Here is a 21,646-nt window from a genome sequence, read left to right as displayed (position 1 = left end):
CCAACTGTCAATGCAGCATTAGGTGTTAAATATGGGTTTGAATATAGAGTATTTTAACTTTAAATGTGAAATACCCTTAGAGAGTAAGACCATATATTTTAGGTATATACCTCAAGAATGGTTGAAAAGAGATAAATATTTAATGAATGTACTGCTGGTGGCTGGTAAAAAGACTCTTACCCAGGAAATGGTTATCACAGGAGAGCCCAACTTTAAATGTATGGATGGAAATTACAATGGACATTTACAAAATGGAGAAGATAACAGGATCTGTTAATTATAAGTTGGACCAACTTTATTCATACTGGAAAAAATGTTTTAACTACATAACACCTCATAGGCCTGATTTTATTCTCACAAGTCAATGAATATGTTGTGAAAAAAAAGATCACTCCCTACTCTGTACATAATTTTCTTCTTTTGATTGTTCTTTCTTTCCTGTCCTTTCTATAAGTGTATACCTCAGATAAATATTATGTGGCAAATATGATTATATGATATATATGTACAGTATCTGAAATGCATCTTATGGAAATGTTTGTTTGATGATCAAATTCCATAAAAATAAATTACAAAAAAAAAGAAAGAATTTAGAGTATTTTACCGCAATGTTTTTCCTATCCTCAACTGAATTTTCAGGTTCATATCTATACTGGCAATGTAGCCAGTTCAAAAGAGACTCGTTACTCAACAATTCATGACCTCTGACCTGCAAAACACATTGAAGTTTCCTGATGTGATGTCATGAATAGGGTGAAGGGAAGTATAACTAAGCCATAATTTGAATTAAACCAAAGGACATCAGCACCTTGTATTATGGCCTCCTGAGCCACAGCTGCATGGTACTACTACTTAGCCTTTCATTTTAAAATTTTAAACACTCATACATTAGTCATTAACCTGGTATGTAACATGAATGAATTGTTCAGAGGATTGTTGGTACACTTGAATATTAATCTACCTGATACCAGTGCAAATTGGATCCTTATTTTTGGATGTGGTGCTGCCTACTTATATATTTATTTACACTTCATATCAAGGGTAAGCTGGTTTATTCTCATTATTTGAAAGTTTTATGTAATTCAGGTGCTTTATGGATTGGGTATTTCTTGATCGTGATTTATATTCTACACAATGCAAATTTTTTAAAAAAAATTATTTATAAATTCTTATGAAATAAATTCAATAGTGAATTACTATGCCTGAATGGTAACATTAGAATATTTTAATTAGCATATGATCTGATACAAGTATAGATTAAAATTTTTAACATATTCTTAAAAATGTTTTCATGTTTAGTAATTAAATGAACCACACAGTCAAGCTCCTCAAATTAGCTATTTGCAAAAGCACCTCTTTTACAAAACAATAACCGACTAAGAGCCAAAGGTTCAAAGGTTTATTACATATCAAAGTATGTATCCATATAACTATATACAATTTTGAATTTGTTTTCTCCAGATAGCCACAAAATAAAGCAAGAACATGAAAGTCGTTCAGAGAGAAACACCAACCCAACCCCTGCACAAAAACACAGCATCCTGATTATCAAGCCACCAAACCCCTCCTCCTCACAAAATGGAACAGAAACATTGACCCCAAAAAAAGCCCCTCCCTGCACAAAAAAAACTAACAGAACACAACATCAACCCCCAAACCCCCTCCTCTCACACAACAAGATGGAAAAGAAATGGGCGATAAAACACAGAATATAAAAACTGTAAGTCTGAAAAACTCCACAGTCCATAAACGCAATAATGCAATCCATAAACACAGAACCACGATACCATCCTATGATATCACCGACATTCATCAAAAGGGAGGGACACCATATGAGTCAGAAAGGCCTGCTTGCCTGCCACAGCAATAGGCCGCTCACAGATTCTTTCTCCGGCAGTGATCAAAAGGAAGGCAGTCGGCACTGAACTCTCATTCACCTTCCACGTTTGCCTTGATGGCTCAATCAAAGGTTAAAGGAGATGTTTATTATCTAATTTATCCCAAATTAATTGTGGGTATTGCCATTCTTTAGTTTATTTGAAAGGTTGATAACTATGATGCCATAATGGGATGGTGGTGAAATGATTACCTGTGAGGTTATAATGAGTTAGAGCATATGACACAGCTTTTAATCACATGATGAGAATCCTGAATGGATTATATTTTTCAAATTTGTAAGGGTAGTTATATTTTTTATGAACATGTGGAGACAGTCTGAACAGACCATAAGAACATAAGAGCAGGTTTAGGCCTGTCTGCTCTGCCATTCCATCGTGACTGATTTTTATCCCTATTGTTAGTGTCATAAAGAAAACTTCTGGCATATTGGCCTTCATAAATCAAAGTGCTGAGATGGAGGTTATGTTGAAGTTGTGTAAGACATTGGTGAGGCCTAATTTGGAGTTTTGTGTGCAGTTTTGGTTACCTACGTATGGGAAAGATGTAAATAAGGTTGAAAGAGCACAGAGAAAATTTACAAGGATGTTGCTGGGTCTGGAGGACCTGAGTTAAACGGAATGATTGGATAGGTTAGGACTTTATTCCTTGGAATGTAGAAGATTGGGAGGAGATTTGATAGAGATATACAAAATTATGAGGGGTATATATACCAGGGCCCTGGTGGAGGACTTTGTCAAATGATGCAAGCTGAATCATTTGCAGCTCAACATTAGTAAGACGAAGGAGATGGTGATGGACTTTAGGAAGACTAAGCTTGCACTGCTCTCTGTTATTATTGATGGTAAGGATGTGGATGTGGTGAGGACCTACAAGAGCCTGGGGGTGCACCTGGATGACAGACTTGAGTGGAGCACCAACACAGAAACAGTGTACAAGAAGGGCCAGAGTCACCTCTACTTCCTGAGGTCCTTTGCAGTAAGCAGGCTTCTCCTTCACGTGTTTGACCAGTCTGTTGTCACCAGAACAATCTTTTATGTGGTGGTGTGCTGGGGCAATGGTATCAACACAGGTGATGCCAACAGACTCAATAACTGATTAGAAAGGCTGGCTCTGTTATTGGAGTCAAACTGGACAAACTGGAGGAAGTGGTAGAACAAAGGACCCTATGGAAAATTCTGGCAATTCTGGACAATGTTTCTCACCCTCTGCATGCCGCCTTGGCTGAAAGGAGGAGCACATTTAGTAATAGACTAAGATAACCGTGCTGCTCCAAAGAGCACTATATGAGGTCATTCTTACCCTCGGCAATTAGGCTCTATGATGAGTCAACCTATAGCCGGGGAAGTGATGACCTCCTCCTTTTAGACTGTTTGAGGTAACTTATTTTTTATTCTTTCTTCTTCTCTTTATATTTATTTATGTAATGCTACTGTGACACTGCAATCTATCTATAGGTTAATGCAAGCAGGTTTTTTCTACTGAGATTGGGTAGGACTACAACTAGAGGTCAAGGGTTAAGGGTGATAGGTGAAAAGTTTAAGGGGAAAGTGAGGGGAATCTTCTTCATTCAGACGTTCATGAGAGTGTGAAATGAGCTACCAGCTCTGGTGGTGCATGCAAGCTTGATTTCAACAGTTAATAAAAGTTTGGATAGGTACGTTGATGGTAGGGAAATGAAGGGCCATGATCCAGGTGCAGGTTGATGGAAGTAGGCAGTTTAAATAGCTTGGCATGGACAGGATGGGCCGAAGGGCCTGTTTCTGTACTGTTCCCTATGACTCCGTGACTCTATAACTCTCAACCACATTCCCCTGTCTTTTTTCCCGTAAGCTTTGATGCCCTTACTAATCAAGAACCTATCAACCTCTGTTTTAAATATACCCAGTGATTTGCCCTCCACAGCCATCCGTGGCAATGAATTCCACAGATTCACCACCCTCCGGATAAAGGGACTTCTCATCTCTGTTCTAAAGGGACATCCTTGTATTCTGAGGCTGTGCCCTCTGGTTCTGGTCTCCCTCGCCTTAGGAAACATCCTCTCCATGTCCACCCTGTCTAGGCCTTACAGTATATGTGTGCTGAGGTACTATCTGAAGTGTGAAAGTGGCTCAATGGTCTAAAACTCTGGATTATTATATGAACTATGTGCAAATTTGCAGAATCTGAAAGTGTGGCACAAAAATTGATGTGAGAGAAGTAGGTTTCAATTCATTATGCACTAGATTCAAAATTCAAAGTTTTTTATTGTCATTCTTCAGTACATAAGTGCAAAGGAAAACAAAACAATTGCTACTCCATATCCAATGCAGCATAAAAAAACACAATAAGCATAAAAACACAACAAATATTTTTTTTATCCTATTATTATTAATGGGGAAAGAGGGAGCTGCCCTGTTGGGACAGGCTTTATTTGAATTGCCTGGGGCTTTTTTATGTCTTCAAGGTTACCAAGCAACTAAATACTGGTAAATGGTATAGCCAATATTATGCTGAGTTAAGATGATCAAAAGTGTTTCTAATTTCTTCTACCAATGTGTCTAATATGTTTCTTTTCCAACTATATCCATAAGACCATAAGATATAGGAGCAGAACTTGGCCTGTTGAGTCAGCCTGCTATTTCATCATAGCTGATCCATTTCCCCTCTCAACCTTGACCTCTTGCTTTCTCCCTGTTTTCCTTCGTGCCCTGACTAAACAATAATTTACCAACCTCTGCCTTAAATATACCCAATGACTAGGCCTCCACAGCTGCATTTAGCAACAAATTCCACAGATTCACCACTCTTTGGCTGAAGAAGTTCCTGCTCATCTCCATTCTAAAAGGATGCCCCTCTATGCTGAGGCTGTGTTTTCTGGTCTTAGACTCTCCCAACACAGGAGACATCCTCTCCACATCCACACTATCCTTCTAAATTCCAGTGAGAAGAGGCCCAGGGCCATCAAACTGTCCTCATATGACAAGCCTTTCAATCCCGGAAGCGTTTTCGTGAACCTCCTTTGAATCCTCTCCAAGATCTGGACTTCCTTCTTAGATAAGGGTCCAAAAACTGCTCAATATACTCCAAGTGAGGCCTCGCGAGTACTTTATAAAGCCTCAATATTACATCATTGCTTTTAAATTCTGGTCCTCTCGAAATGAATGCTAGCATTATATTTGCCTTCCTCACCATAGACTCAACCTGCAAATTAACCTTTAGGGAATCCTGCACGAGGACTCCCAAGTTCCTTCATGCCTCAGATTTTTGAATTTTCCCTCCATTTAGAAAATAATCTACATTTTTATTTCTTTTACCATACATGACGATATACTTCTCGACATTGTATTCCATCTGCCACTTCTTTGCCCATTCTCCTAATCTGACTAAGTCCTTCTGTCGCATCTCTACTGTTCAAAACTACCTGCCTCTCCAACTATCTTTGTATCGTCTGCAAACTTGGCCACAAAGCCATCAATTCCACAGAAGTAGAAACTTAACCCTAGAAACTAAACACTATTTCCTGAAATACTGAATGTATGTCTTCAGGCTCCTGTACCTCCTCTGGTGGTAGTATTAAGGGTGACACAGTAACGTACGATGGGTCATTGATAAGTTCGTGGCCTAGGGTAAAAGGAAATGTTATTAACTTCAAACTTTCTGCATAATCACTCAAAGAGTTGAACTGCATGTGCATGTAATGAGAGCTGTATAACTCATCTCCTTCTACCTTAGGCCATGAATTTATCAATCATACTTGCTGTCAACCACTTCTGAAGGTCCAAGATGTTGACTTCTACAAAGAAGGGATTCGTATGCTCCACGACTGCTGGACTAAGTGTGTACATATCGGAGGGGACTATGTTGAAAAATAAATGTGTTAGGTTTTCTAAAATTGACTCCTTCTACCTTAGGCCACGAACTTATCAATCGCCCCTCGTAGGGGTTAGCATAATGTCATCACAGTGCCGGCAACCCGGGTTCAATTCCCACCACTGCTTGCAAGGATTCTGTACGTGTAGGTTTTCTCTGGGCATTCCAGTTTCCTCCCACATTCCAAAGATGTATGGGTTAGGTCAATTGGTCACATGGGAGTCTGGAAGGGCCTGCTCCCATGCTGTATCTCTAAACAAAATACCTCACTTTTAGCTCAAATTCTCTTACTTTGCTACCGCACAACCTTGTATTCTCTGGGGAAAGTGATTACAATGCTTTTTGTGATTCAATATTCTACCAAACAATGCAGCATTTTCTCAGTCCGAATTGTAGAAATGGTACAATAATTTTTTTTTTAAAAGGTTGAGGTTCTGAATTAAGACTCAGACGATTGAACAGCAGCATTTGTAAAGGCTTGGGGACCATATGTAGAGAAAGAAAAAGAGTTGAAGTTTCAGGTTGATGCTTTTTCATCAGAACTTGAAAGCCAGATAATTAAGCCAAGTGCTACTATTGCATAGGCACACGTAGAAATTAAAAGCAACAAAGTCTGGAAATTCACTTCTGATAAACGGGGAATGTAATCTACAGTATGTATGTATAGTTTCATTTTTTATAGTGCACTTACAAGAAGTTGTCTATACTTTTTTTAAAAATATAACTCTAGTAATATTAAAAACTTGCTTTCAAACTCTAACTGTAAGCATGATTTATTGCAGAAGCCACAGCTTATCACAGGGTCAGCAACACTCTCTAAGTTTCTACGGAGACATTGTCCTGTGGTAACAGAGACGTATTATCCAACCTTTTGGTGCTGGGAATCAAGAGTCCAGACACTGCTCAGGCCATTGATCACTGCTAAACCTTGGGTGGAATACAGAAAGTATGCTTCACTGTTTTACTGTTTATTGTACCGTTAGTATTGTTCGGCATTGATGATTCTTCAGACAATAACCATATTCTCTCAGAAAAATATTTTAATTAATTCTTTCAGCTGTATATTAATCAGATTTATATATATATATCAGCCACTAATATTTTTGAAATTTCCATTCATACCAAAATATTTAAATACAGCCATATTATCCAAATAATAAGCTTCTCCATTTTTCATGTTCAACAGATGAAACAATGAACACTATTTTTATAATTCAACTTCTATAACTGCAGTGTTTTTAAAATTTTGATTGAACTGCTGAACAAAATACTAAATGGATTATAAGTAGAAATAATTAATATAATTTGCAATTTTTCCAATCTGAAGTTCCAGAAAATTCCAACCCAAAGCACTGAATATTCTAAATATTTTGGCATCAAGGTGCAATCTGCTGAAGGAATTCAGCGAGTCGAACAGACTCTGTGGGAGGAAGTGTCCATATTTGAATTGAATTGACTTTATTACTTTATTTCTTACGTCCTTCACATACATGAGGAGTAAAACTCCTTACATTACGTCTCCATCTAAATGTGCAATGTAGAAGAAGCCCAATCCTTCGAGCTAGATTCGAACCAGCAATCTAAGGATGACTCCATGTCCTCTACAGTCCTCCACTCTACCGACTGAGCTATCGAAGGAAAGGTCCTAATAGAGGGTTTTGAAGTGAAATATTGATAATTCCTTTCCTCCCATAGATGCTGTTCATCTCGCTGAGTTCCCCAGCAATTTGCTTGTTGCTCCAGGTTCCAGTATCTGCTGACTCTTGCGTCTTGAATATTAACTGTTGTATGAACTGATGCTTATAGGAGTCCTACATTTTCAACTTTGTTTTTTTAATCTCTGCATTACAGTGAATTGATTAAGACAGTAGATGGTGGACATATTTCCTTGGACTGGAATAATAATGATGACAATGCACTCTATCCTGTTCCTGCTACAAGACCGACCATACTTATCTTACCCGGACTTACGGGAACAAGCAAGGAATCATACGTGCTCCACATGGTTAAACAGAGTGAAAGACTTGGATACAGGCAAGTATTATCTTTACGGATTTTTCTTTTTTATCGTCCACATTCCTCTTACAATCAGAATCAGAATCTGAGTCAGGTTTAATATCACTGATATATGTTGTGAAATTTGTTGTTTTGCAGCCCAAGTACAGTGCAAAACATAAATATATTTCAAATTCCAATAAGAAATATATTTTCAAAAATTAAATCAGTGCAAAAAGAGAGTAAAAATGTAGTATTCATGGGTTAGTCTGTTGTCTGTTCAGAAGTCTGATAGTGGAGGGGAAGAAGCTGTTCCTAAAATGTTGAATGTGTGTCTTCAGGTTCCTGTACTTTATCACTACCATTAGAGAAGCTGTTCCTAAAATGTTGTGGGTGTATCTTTTCTATTTTTTTATTTAGAGATACAGCAGGGTAACAGGCCCTTCTAGCCCAACAAGTCTGTGTTGCACCCATGTGACCAAATAACCTTCTAACCCAAACACGAGGAAATCTGCAGATGCTGGAATTTCAAGCAACACACATAAAAGTGAAAGAGGAGAGACAGAAAAAGAATGTGTGTATATGTATAAATAAACGTCTGGGTGGCCACCTTATATTCCGTCTGGGCAGCCTCAACCTGATGGCATGAACATTGACTTCTCAAACTTCCGCTAATGCCCCACCTCCCCCTCGTACCCCATCCGTTATTTATTTATTTATAGACACACATTCTTTTCTCTCTCTCCTTTTTCTCCCTCTGTCCCTCTCACTATACCCTTGGCCCATCCTCTAGGCTTCCCCCTCCCCCTTTTCTTTCTCCCTAGGCCTCCTGTCCCATGATCCTCTCATATCCCTTTTGCCAATCAACTGCCCAGCTCTTGGCTCCATCCCTCCCCCTCCTGTCTTCTCCTATCATTTCAGATCTCCCCCTCTCCCTCTCACTTCCAAATCTCTTACTAGCTCTTCTTTCAGTTAGTCCTGACAAAGGGTCTCGGCCCGAAACATCGACTGTACCTCTTCCTAGACATGCTGCCTGGCCTGCTGCGTTCACCAGCAACTTTGATGTGTGAACCTTCTAACCCATACATCTTTGGAATGTGAGAGGAAACTGGAGCACCCAGAGGAAACCCACACAGTCACGGGGGGAATCTTTGCAGGCAGCAGTGGAATTGAACCTGGTTTGCTGGGGCTGTAATGGCATTACACTAACCGCTATGTTACTGTGCCACCCTTAATACTACCATCAGAGGAGGTACAGGAGCCTGAAGACACACACTCAATATTTCAGCAACAGCTTCTTCCCCTCTGCCATCAGATTACCCATCAGCCATCATTTTTCCAAGCAGCAAGGAGTACAAGCAACCATTTCCCAGGACAATGTAAGATGGGAGTATTGGGAAATTAAATATACCCCCATCTTGGATCCTCCGGAGTTAGGTATTGCATAATTAAAAGCAGTGTATTTCTTTGACTATTCTCTATGAGGCAAAATGTCCTGGTTCCAATTACAGAAGATCACTGTGCACACTATCAGACTTACTCTATCAGCCACACAGCATTTAGGCTCAAGAGATAATTCAATGTATTAAGTTCATTAAAACCAATAAATTATAATCAAATTTACATAACTTCATGCACAAATAACCACTACCTTCCAAGCAAGCTCCAGAATAGGTTAGATCTAGCAATTGAATTTCATGCAATGACTGCAGGACAAATAGCTGAGGAAAAACTAACGGCCCCTCAAACAAGGAGTTTGATGTTTCATTTCTGGACAAGAAGTCCTGGTAAGGGACTACAGAGCTGATCAAATGTGGGTACTTAGAAAGATTAAGAACAGAACTGGACCGCTCTACCACACAGTGGACATTGCTTCTGATGTCATCTGGAAACGACACATTGAACATTTGAGTAGAGCAGTCAATTGTTAGAGAAGAAAAGTGTCCATAACTATCACACACATATAGGTTCCTTGTTTTTCTATCAATTAGTTTTATGTTTTGAAATTACAAAACCTAACACAACACCTTCTCATTCTCTTCAGCCATTTCTTTCAAAACCCTGATATGTAGTCCAAATGGTCCAGCTGACTTATCTACCTTTGGACCAGTACAGAGAAAGAGCAGTGCAGGGAGAGAGTAAGATGCAATGTCTCAAAGAGGTAGATTGTGATGTCAAGGGTCCATTTCATCATATTAGGGATTCAGTCATATTATAACACCAGGGTAGAAGCTGTCTTTCAGGCTGATGGTATGTGCTTTCAGGCTTTTGTATCTTCTGCCTGAATGGACAGGGAGAAGAGAGAGTATTAGTGTAGGTGGTATCTCTGATTATATTGGCTGCCTGACTAAGACAGTGAGAAGTGTAAACAGTATCCATGGAGAGGAGGCTGGTTTCAGTGATGTCCTGAGCTCTGTTCACAACTCTCTGCAGTTTCTTGTGGTCATGGGCAGAGCAACAGAAATACCAAGCTGCGATGTTTCCAGATAGGATGGTGCATCGACAAAACTTGGTAGCAGTCAAAGAGGACAAGCCAGATTTCTTTCAACTACTGAGGAAATGGAGGTGTTGTTGAGTTTCCTTGGCCATGATGTCAATATTGTTGATCTAGACAGGTGATATTAATGACCAGGAATTTGGATATGTGGACAAATGTGAAGGGATATGGGAGAAATTAGAAAAAGGATACTGAATATGGAATGATAAGCCAATATCATGTTGAATGGTGGAGCAGGCCAAAAGGGTTGAAAGAACTGCACTTCATTTATTTACATTTTCCTGATTCTGCTTGCGGTGATTTCAGTTGACGTTGTGAATTTTACTTAAGAATTTTCACTAATTTAGATTTCAAGAAAATAACTAGCAATTGTCAATCTTTTCTTCATTAAAATTCCACTGTTATAGGACATTTAATCAGTGGCATGAATGTGATGCAATGAAAAGCCACCTGACATCTGTTTTCAGGTGCTTTACAAATTCTAGGCCAATATAACCTACTATGAAAATCTCAGCACTGAAAGAGAACAAAAGCATGTCTGTTTGAAATGCTTGTAACAACATTAGTTTTCCATCAATGAATTGTATCTTAAATCCATTAAAATTTCCAAAATAGTTCTCTTTTCACTTAACAACTGCAAGTACAGTGATAAACCAAGTTATTGTTGAGTGCTAGCTCTCTTACAATACCCAAGAGAAATTTACTTGAAACCACAGATCATTTGATTTTTTTCAATAATTTGGATGTAAAACATAATTAAAAACCAAATTCATTTATTTGAAAAAGCAAAAAAAAATCTGTAGAAAGATTAGATAAGCTGGGCTTTGGAACCTGGTAAGATGAGGGAAGATGTAAATGAAGTGTTTAAAATTTAAAGAGCTCTAGATGGTAGTGCAGGAAACATCTATTCACAGTGGCATTAAATTTAAGTCAACGAGTTGCAAGTTTACAGGAAAGCCAAATAGAATCCATTTTAATATAAAAATGATATGGTTCCAGAATTCAATGCCTTAAAGGGCAGAGGAGACAGAAATCTGCACTACACTTTAACAACATTGGATATGCAAACAAATTTGCTTAACGCACAATACATCTAACAAAGACATGGAAAGGGGAATAGAGAGAATATTAGATAGATTTTTCTGTCCTGTATTTTGTGATTGGACGGGATTTTCAACCAGCATGATTTCCCCACCCACGTTTCACCTCTACAAATATCTATCAAGCCGCCTTAATCACATTATTTATCTTTTGTGTAATAGTTTTAAAAGGCCCTCAGTCTTAAAAGGGAAAAATTCTTTAAATTGTTTTCTATTTCTTTTAGGTGTGTTGTTTTCAACAATAGAGGAGTTGCTGGAGAAAGACTTCTGGTAAGTTGTTTTTAATCCATACATACTGTAGGATCATTTGTGTATGCACAAATAAAGTTTACTGGGGGCATTCAATTTAAGAGTAACATACAGTTTTTATGGTATCAGTGAGAAGCAATGTTTGACAGAAGTGTACATTAGAAATTCAAACGCAAGCAATGGAACACCTTCAGTTTTCCCTTGGAAAATCATACACGAATTGTGCATATATTGTCAGTAATTAAGCATACTTATCTATATCAATATTGCAAAATTCTGCCAGGATATTCCATTTCCTGTCAGTATATTCTTTATCCAACTTAAATTCATTTTACCTTCAGCCACTAAATCTGTTTTGGAAGGAATATCTTGTAATTTCTTTTTGAAACAAATCAGGAAAGCAAAACAATGTTGAGATATTGTCATGATTTTTAACAGCAGAGATTCTGTAGATGCTGGAAATCCAGAGTAACACATACAAAATGCTGGAGAAACTCAGCAGATCAGGCAGAATCCATGCAAAGATATAGCCAATGTCTCAGGCTGAGACCGTTCATCAGGACTGGAAAGGAAGGGGAATAAGGCAGGTTAAAAAGGTGGGGGGAGAGGAAGGAGTACAAACTAAAAGGTGAAAGGTGAAGCCAGGCGGGTTGGGGAAGAGGAATGAAGTGATAAACTGGGAGGTGATAGGTAGAAAAGGTAAGGGCTAAAGCAGAAGGAATCTGATAGGAGAGGAGAGTAGACCACTGGGAGAAAGGGAAGGAAGATGGACACCAGAAGGAGATGATAGGCAGGTGAGGAGAACCAAAGTTGGGAATGGAAGAAGAGAAAAGGGCAAGGGAGAAAAATAGGTTGAATTTTTTTGAAAAAAAGGGCTTGAAGGAGTTTCATTCCCTAGATTCATTTTAATATAATTGACAAGATCTCCATCAATTTTCTCTGCAAATTTCCAGTGGGCTTTTCATATTGTGGTATTTTGTGCTTACTTTTATATTTCACTGTTCTACTGTCATGAGGGTAGGATTGTAAACTAAACCAGTTACTCAAAGCATTTTAGCTGCCTCCTTCTGAGAGTTTCATGAAGGTCAATAAAGTTTCCTAGTTTATTCAGGACCATTCCCAGAGTAGGGCTGGCGAGAGAAATTAGAGCTGTTCATTCTAGCTCATTTCTTACAACCTACCCTTATGTGCTTTTTCAGGCTCCATATTCAGGTAAAAATTTTAAAACACCTATACTATAGCTGGTTATCTACAGTGGTGCTTTCAAGGATTATTAGGCCAGTCATAGACGTGATTTTTTATGATTTCAGCTGGCTCTGGCCAATGCAAGCCAAACTAATAATGCAAAGGGATGGGGTAGGGGTTGGTCCCTAATTTGTATGCAAACATTTTAGTGCCCATTTCATTTGGAAAGAGTCACTCTACACAAGTAGAAAATTTTACCAGAATGTCCTCTGATGGTAAGTGGAGTCTCTCTGAATGGGTGCATTCCCATAGTCAATGTGAAAACCCATAAATAGACAAATGCATGATAATGAGTGAAGGAGTTCATAAAATCAAAATAAATAAATATTAAAGGATCTGAAATGCTTTTTACTAAATATTTGAAATGGTTGTGGTTATGAGAAGGAAATAATTTAAATAAAAGCATTGCATTTAAATGACAACTAATAATACAATAAGTCATCATGAAGTATTCCAAGTACAGACACTGGATAATTTTTTTAATCCACCACAGATGGCATCTCCACCTACCAAACTATAGGCTTAGTCACTAGGTTACAAACCATAGTCTTTGTACCCACAATGCATTTCTAGTCTATCAAAGCCAGCATTCAGTCTTGAAAAAAGCCAGTAGTATCACAAAGTATAATGAACAATACACAACTGTGTTTGTTTTAATTCATTCAAAGATTGCAGATATTCCATAATATCCCTGATGGAGAAGACAATTAAGATTCAATAACATTTGTGGCTCAAATAGCACTTCTAGGCCAGATCAGTTAGGATACTGTTGAACCAGAAGGACTTTTTAGAACAATTGTCATTTCATGCCTTTCTCTGGGGAAAGAGATCGTGGAGAAAGTTGGAGACCTTACACACTGTTTTAAAAAGTGAACAGGACCTGTTGGGACCTTCTGTGGAGCAGGAGACTGCTTGGGTTTTAGTGACTTAGCAAAGAAGGGCCAATAAAAATAAGTTAGGTTTAAGGAAATGGCCAAGGTGGGAATGTCCATTGTTGGAGTGGGCCAGGGTTAGAATGGGAGGCTTTGTCTCAACAGGCAAAGGCAAGAACAGGCAGAGGCTATGAGTGCTGAGTCATTAGGAATCATTTATTTGATTAGAGAACCTGGCCTTGAGAAGTTAGAGCCAAAAGTATGACAAGCTCAGCGAGGAGATGCTGAGTAAATTACCTAGGTGAGTGCGAAGCACAAAGGTTTCAGAGGGAAGCCACAGGTAAAAACAGGTAAGCATTTTTTTTTGTTCTCTGTAAATCCTTAGCCTTTAATTCAGTGCAGGCAAGATGCTAGTTAAGGCAGTGGAATGTTCCTCCTGTAAGATATGGGATTTCAGAGTAACTAACAGTCTTCCTGATGATGACATCTACAGGAAGTGCACCCAACTTTGGTGCCTGTCCAATGTCCAATAAGGTCAAGGAACTGGAGCTGGAGCTGGATATACTCAGGACCATCCAGGAGGCAGAAAACCTCATAGATGAGACGTTTACTGGTCACACTCAGAGTGAAGGCTTCTGATAGTAGATGGGTGACCACCTGGAGAAGTAAGGAGAGTAAGCAGTCAGCGCAGGGTTCCTGTGTGGCCATTCCGCTCAAGTATTTTCCTTTGTAACTGCTGGATGGAATAAATTGTCGGTAGCACCATGTCCAGTTGTGAGGTGCAGCAAGGAAGGGTAAAATCAGGCAGAGCAATGGTGATTGGAGACTCAGTAGTTAAGGGCATAAACAGAAGATTCTTTGGCTGTGAAAGAGGCACCCAGATAGTGTGGTGCCTTCCAGGATCTAAGGTCCAGGATGCCTCAGAGCAGCTGCAGAAGATTCTCAAGAGGGAGGGTGAGCAGCCAGAGGTCATGGTGCACATTGGCACCAATTTCACAATTTGAAAGTGGGGAGAGGTCATGCACAGTGAGTATAGGGAATTAAGAAAGGGGTTGAGGAGCAGGACCTCCAAGGTAGTAATCACTGGACTCCCAGTACTATGTGCTGGTCAGGGCAGGAATAGAATGATAGTGCAGATGAATGATTGGCTGAGAAACTAGTGCAGTGGGGCAGGATTTCAAATTCTTGGAACCTGTTCTGGGGCAGAAGTGACCTGTACAAGAGGGCAAGATGCACCTAAACTGGAGGGGAACCAATATCATGGGCAGGAGTTTTGCTAGTACTGCTTAGGAAGGTTTAAATAATTTGGCAAGGAGATAGGAACAACAGCCCCAGATTAGAAAGCGGAAGGTTGGAGAGGAAGTTGGATGTCAGGGCCAGTAGAAACAGGCAGGAGCAATGTAATAGATACGATGGGATGGGTATTTTGAAGTGTGTGTATTTTAATGCAGTGAGTATACAGGTAAAGGTGATGAATTTACAGCATAGATCAGTACATAAGAACTATGACATTGTGGCCATTACAGAGACTGTGTTGAGAAAGTGACAGGAACAGCTGTTGAATATCACGGAGTTTCAATATTTTAGAGAAGATAGAGAGGAAGGTAAAAGAGTGTGTGTGTGTGGGGGGGGATTGCATTATTAATCAGGGGCAATATCACAGCTGCACTCAGAAGGGACATAATAGAGAGCCCATCCACTGAGTCTGTATGGGTCAAACTCAAAATGGGAAGGAACCCCCTCCCCAATAGTCACAGAACAATGAGGTACAGATATGCAGGCAGATTAAGGGAAAGTATAAAAACAATAGAGTTGTTGTCATGGGGAACTTCAACTTCCCTAATATAAACAGGGACCATTTTAGAGCAAGAAGTTTAGATGAAGCAGAGGTGCCGGAGGATTGGAGAGTGGCTCATGTTGTTCCGTTGTTTAAAAAAGGATCGAAAAGTAATCTGGGAAATTATAGGCCGATGAGTTTAACATCGGTAGTAGGTAAGTTATTGGAGGGAGTACTAAGAGACAGAATCTACAAGCATTTGGATGGACAGGGACTTATTAGGGAGAGTCAACATGGCTTTGTGCGTGGTAGGTCATGTTTGACCAATCTATTGGAGTTTTTCGAGGAGGTTACCAGGGAAGTGGATGAAGGGAAGGCAGTGGATATTGTCTACATGGATTTCAGTAAGGCCTTTGACAAGGTCCCGCATGGGAGGTTAGTTAGGAAAATTCAGTCGCTAGGTATACATGGAGAGGTGGTAAATTGGATTAGACATTGGCTCAATGGAAGAAGCCAAAGAGTGGTGGTAGAGAATTGCTTCTCTGAGTGGAGGCCTGTGACTAGTGGTGTGCCACAGGGATCAGTGCTGGGTCCATTGTTATTTGTCATCTATATCAGTGATCTGGATGATAATGTGGTAAATTGGATCAGCAAATTTGCTGATGATACAAAGATTGGAGGTGTAGTAGACAGTGAGGAAGGTTTTCAGAGCCTGCAGAGGGACTTGGACCATCTGGAAAAATGGGCTGAAAAATGGCAGATGGAGTTTAATACAGACAAGTGTGAGGTATTGCACGTTGGAAGGACAAACCAATGTAGAACATACAGGGTTAATGGTAAGGCACTGAGGAGTGCAGTAGAACAGAGGGATCTGGGAATACAGATACAAAATTCCCTAAAAGTGGCGTCACAAGTAGATAGGGTCGTAAAGAGAGCTTTTGGTACATTGGCCTTTATTAATCAAAGTATTGAGTATAAGAGCTGGAATGTTATGATGAGGTTGTATAAGGCATTGGTGAGGCCGAATCTGGAGTATTGTGTTCAGTTTTGGTCACCAAATTACAGGAAGGATATAAATAAGGTTGAAAGAGTGCAGAGAAGGTTTACAAGGATGTTGCCAGGACTTGAGAAACTCAGTTACAGAGAAAGGTTGAATAGGTTAGGACTTTATTCCCTGGAGCGTAGAAGAATGAGGGGAGATTTGATAGAGGTATATAAAATTATGATGGGTATAGATAGAGTGAATGCAAGCAGGCTTTTTCCACTGAGGCAAGGGGAGAAAAAAACCAGAGGACATGGGTTAAGGTTGAGGGGGGAAAGTTTAAAGGGAACATTAGTGGGGGCTTCTTCACACAGAGAGTGGTGGGAGTATGGAATGAGCTGCCAGATGAGGTGGTAAATGCCGGTTCTTTTTTAACATTTAAGAATAAATTGGACAGATACATGGATGGGAGGTGTATGGAGGGATATGGTCCGTGTGCAGGTCAGTGGAACTAGGCTGAAAATGGTTCGGCACAGCCAAGAAGGGCCAAAAGACCTGTTTCTGTGCTGTAGTTTCTATGGTTTCTATGTTTGATACATCCAGGAGTTTTCTAAAATCAATATATAGAAAGCCAAAAAGAGGAGGAACTTTACTGGACTTGATGTTGGTTAATGAGCCTGGCCAGGTGACTGACCTTTCAGTGGGTCAGCAGTTACAGAACAGTGGCCGCAACTACTTAAGATTTAAGATAGCTAAAGATAAGTATGGATTTTGGAGGAGAGTATTAAATTGGAACAGGGCAAATTATGGAAGAATTAGACAGGGACCAGTGAGAGTTAATTGGGGTCAGCTGTTTTTGGACAAGTCTAAATCTGACATGTGGAGGGTGTTTAAATATAAATTGCTCAGAATACAGGACAGGTATGTTCCAGAAAAAAAGGAAGGAAATGATGCCAAGCTAAGAGAACCTTGGATGTCGAGAGAGGTGATTAATTTAGTCAAGTAGAAAAAGGAAAAGTATGCAAAGCTTGGGAAGCTAGAATGAAACAGAGCCCTTGAAGGGAATTAGAAAAGCCGGGAAGGGCCATAACAAGCCCTTGGAAAGTTGGATTAAAAAGAATCCTAAGCCATTTGACACATACATCCAGAGAAACAGGATAATTAGGGAGAGGCTAACTAGAGAGACCACTCAAGAGTAAAGGCAGGAACATTTGCTTGGATGCAGAAAATGTGGGTGAGGTCCTTAATGACTACTTTACATCAGTATTTAAGCAGGAAAAGGACATGGAAGACAGGCAGATCAGTGCCAAGAGTATTAACATGCTAGGGTATTTCGATGTAAAGAAGGACGTAGTGTTTGGTCTCTTAAGGAGCATTAAGAAGGATGAACCCCCAGGGCCTTATGGGATATACATCAGGTTACTGAGAGAGAGAAGAGATAAGATTGCTGGGGTCTTGACCAATATTTTTGTGCCCTCTCTAGCCAAAGGTAAGGTCCTAGTAGACTGACATTATTCAAGATCCATTATCCTGGAAACCATAGACCAGTGAATCTCACGTCAATGGCAGGGAAATTATTGGAGAGAATTCCTAGTGATGGTATTTATGAACATTTGGAAAACCATGGTCTAATTAGGAAGAGCCAGCATAGCTTTGGGTGGGGCAAATCATGTTTTACTAACTTGATTCAGTGTATTGACAAGGTGACAAAGAGCTGTGGATGTTGTTTATGTGGATTTTAGTAAGATATTTTACGAGGTCCCTCATGGGAAGCTCATCCAGAAAATCAAGATGCATGGGACTCATGGTGAATTAGCCATTTGGATTCAGAACTGGCTTGTCCATAGACGACAGAGGGTAGTAGTCAAAGGGAAATTCTTTCTGGAGGGTTTGGAGAGTTGTGATAGTGGTGTCATGTGGGGATCTGTACTAGGAAACTAGTTGTATGCCAGAAGTCTGTGAGTGTCAGGGAGGGGGAGTGAGTACCAATGCTATTACAAGGGAAAAAGTGCTAGGCAAATTGAAAGGTCTTAAGGTGGATGTCACCTGGACCAGATGCATTACATCCCAGAGTCCTGAGAGTGGTTGCTGAAGAGATAACGGATGCATTGTTCATGATCTTTCAAGAATCACTTGATCCTGGCATGGGAAAATTGCAAATCTTCACTCTTTAAGAAGGGAGGAAGACAAAAAAGAGAAAATTGTAGGCTAGTTAGCCTATCCTCAGTGCTTGGGAAAGTGTTGGAGTCTATTATTAAGGATAAGGTTATCTGGCCTCATGTGAGGCACTTTATCAAACACCTTCTGAAAATCTAAGTAAATAACATCCACTGCCTCTCCTTTGTCTACCCTGTTTGTTACTTCCTTGAAGAACTTTAACAGATTTGTCAGGCAAGATTTCCCTTTACAGTAACCATGCTGACTTTGACTTATTTTATCATTAGTCTCCAAGTACACCAAAACCTCATCGGGTTCGGAGAGAGTGCAGAAGAAGATTATCAGGACTATGCCTAGTTTAGAGAGTATGTGCTTTAACGAGTAGTTGGACAAACTTGGGTTGTTTTCTCCAGAATGCCAGAGGCTATCTATAGACAGACAGCATCTTTTTCCCATGGTTCAAATGTCTGAGTTTCTAGGGCATGTATTTAAGGCAAAGGTGGTAGGTTTAAAGGAGATGCAAGGGGCAAGTTTTTACACAGAGTTGTGGGTGCCTGGAATGTGCTGCCTGGGGTGGTGGTAGATTCAGATACATTAGAGACTTTTCAGAGACATTTAGATAGGCACGTGAATGTGAGGGAAAAGGAAGGATATGGACTTTGCACACTTGACTGTACAGCCAAATAGCCAAGTTATCACATTCTCAAGTTCGCTGACGACACATCAATGGTGGGGCGCAGCACTAACAATAATGAGATGGCCTACAAAGAGGAGGTAGACACCTGGTGCCAAGCAAATAACCTCTTTCTCAATGTTGACAAGACAAAGGAGATGGTTATCAACTTCAGGAGAGCTGACACACACATACACACCCCTCTTTACATTAGTGGCACAGCAGTGGGAACTGCAAACAGTTTCGGACTTCTGGGAGTTCACATCTCACATAACTGTGCATGGTCGCAGAATATATTATACACAATCAGGAAAGCTTACCAATTCTGAGGAGGCTGAAGAGAACTGGGCATGCACATCTATACTCAGTTATTCTGCACTGTAGAGAGCATCTTGATATGTTGCATCACTGGATGATACGGAAACTGCACTATGGCAGACAGGAAAGCTCTACGCAAACACGAGGAAGTCTGCAGATGCTGGAATTTCAAGCAACACACATAAAAGTTGCTGGTGAGTGCAGCAGGCCAGGCAGCATCTCTAAGAAGAGGTACAGTCGACGTTTCAGGCCGAGACCCTTCGTCAGGACTAACTGAAAGAAGAGCTAGTAAGAGATTTGAAAGTGGGAGGGGGAGGGGGGAGATCCGAAATGATAGGAGAAGACAGGAGGGGAACGGATGGAGCCAAGAGCTGGACAGTTGATTGGAAAAAGGGATATGAGACGGTCATGGGACAGGAGGCCTAGGGAGAAAGAAAGGGGGGGGAAAACCAGAGGGTGGGCAAGGGGTATAGTAAGAGGGACAGAGGGAGAAAAAGGAGAGAGAGAAAAAGAATGTGTGTATATAAATAAATAACGGATGGGGTACGAGGGAGAGGTGGGGCATTAGCGGAAGTTTGAGAAGTCAATGTTCATGCCATCAGGTTGGAGGCTACCCAGATGGAATATAAGGTGTTGTTCCTCCCACCTGAGTGTGGCTTCACCTTTACAGTAGAGGAGGTCGTGGATAGGCATATCAGACTGGGAATGGGATGTGGAATTAAAATGTGTGACCACTGGGAGATCCTGCTTTCTCTGGTGGATGGAGCGTAGGTGTTCAGTGAAACGATCTCCCAGTCTGCGTCGGGTCTCGCCAATGTATAGAAGGCCATATTGGGAGCACCGGACGCAGTATATCACCCCAGCCGACTCATAGGTGAAGTGTCACCTCACCTGGTAGGACTGTCTGGGGCCCTGAATGGTGCTGAGGGAGGAAGTGTAAGTGCATGTGTAGCACTTGTTCCGCTTACACGGATAAGTGCCAGGAGGGAGATCAGTGGGGAGGGATGGGGGGGACAAATGGACAAGGGAGTTGCGTAGGGAGCGATCCCTGTGGAAAGCAGTGGGGAGGAGGGAAAGATGTGCTTAGTGGTGGGATCCCATTGGAGGTGGCAGAAGTTACGGAGAATTGTATGTTGGACCCGGAGGCTGGTGGGGTGGTAGGTGAGGACAAGGGGAATCCTATTCCTAGTGGGGTGGCGGGAGAATGGAGTGAGAGCAGATGTGCGTGAAATGGGGAAGATGCGTTTGAGAGCAGAGTTGATGGTGGAGGAAGGGAAGCCCCTTTCTTCAAAAAAGGAGGACATCTCCCTTGTCCTGGAATGAAAAGCCTCATCCTGAGAGCAGATGCGGTGGAGACGGAGGAATTGCGAGAAGGGGATGGCATTTTTGCAAGAGACAGGGTGAGAAGGGAAATAGTCCAGATAGCTGTGAGAGTCAGTAGGTTTATAGTAGACATCAGTAGATAAGCTGTCTCCAGAGATAGAGACAGAAAGATCTAGAAAGGGGAGGGAGGTGTCGGAAATGGACCAAGTAAACTTGAGGGGAGGGTGAAAGTTGGAGGCAAAGTTAATGAAGTCAACGAGCTCAGCATGCGTGCAGGAAGCAGTGCCAATGCAGTCGTCGATGTAGCAAAGGAAAAGTGAGGGACAGATACCAGAAAAGGTTTGGAACATAGATTGTTCCACAAAGCCAACAAAAAGGCAGGCATAGTTCTAGAAGAAAGCTCTACAACAGGTAGTCAAAACTGCCCAATGCATCACCAGTAATCATCAGCCTGCCTGCCATCAAGGACATATATAATGAAAGGTGCTAGAACAGAGCCAGCAACATCATGAAGGAGCCCACACACCCCGCTCATGGGCTGTTTGTTTGACTTCCATCAGGGAGGAAGCTACATAGTAGCCGCACCAGAAGCACCAGACTCAAAAACAGTTACTTTTCCCAACCAGTAAGGCTAATCAACACCTCCACCCCTCCACAACCCCATCCACCACCACTACTTCATCATTCCTGTCAGTCACCTTATGTCCAGT

The 21,646-nt window shown here is 40.7% G+C and overlaps 1 protein-coding gene across 1 annotated transcript in view; it reads left to right on the top strand.

Moving 5' to 3' along the window:
• The window catches only part of abhd3 (abhydrolase domain containing 3, phospholipase), an 88,977-nt gene that overhangs the window by 34,311 nt on the left and 33,020 nt on the right, over positions 1 to 21,646 (top strand). Inside the window, exons 2-4 of the mRNA XM_072261456.1 lie at positions 6,531 to 6,694; positions 7,600 to 7,782; positions 11,565 to 11,610. Of these exons, the coding sequence (XP_072117557.1) occupies positions 6,531 to 6,694; positions 7,600 to 7,782; positions 11,565 to 11,610 (393 nt within the window). The remainder of the gene's footprint in view (positions 1 to 6,530; positions 6,695 to 7,599; positions 7,783 to 11,564; positions 11,611 to 21,646) is intronic.

The sequence above is a fragment of the Mobula birostris genome, chromosome 1 (genome assembly GCF_030028105.1).
Source record: "Mobula birostris isolate sMobBir1 chromosome 1, sMobBir1.hap1, whole genome shotgun sequence".
Lineage (NCBI taxonomy): Eukaryota > Metazoa > Chordata > Chondrichthyes > Myliobatiformes > Myliobatidae > Mobula > Mobula birostris.
Note: the sequence above shows the minus strand (reverse complement) of the source record. Positions and strands in the feature narration are given on the sequence as shown.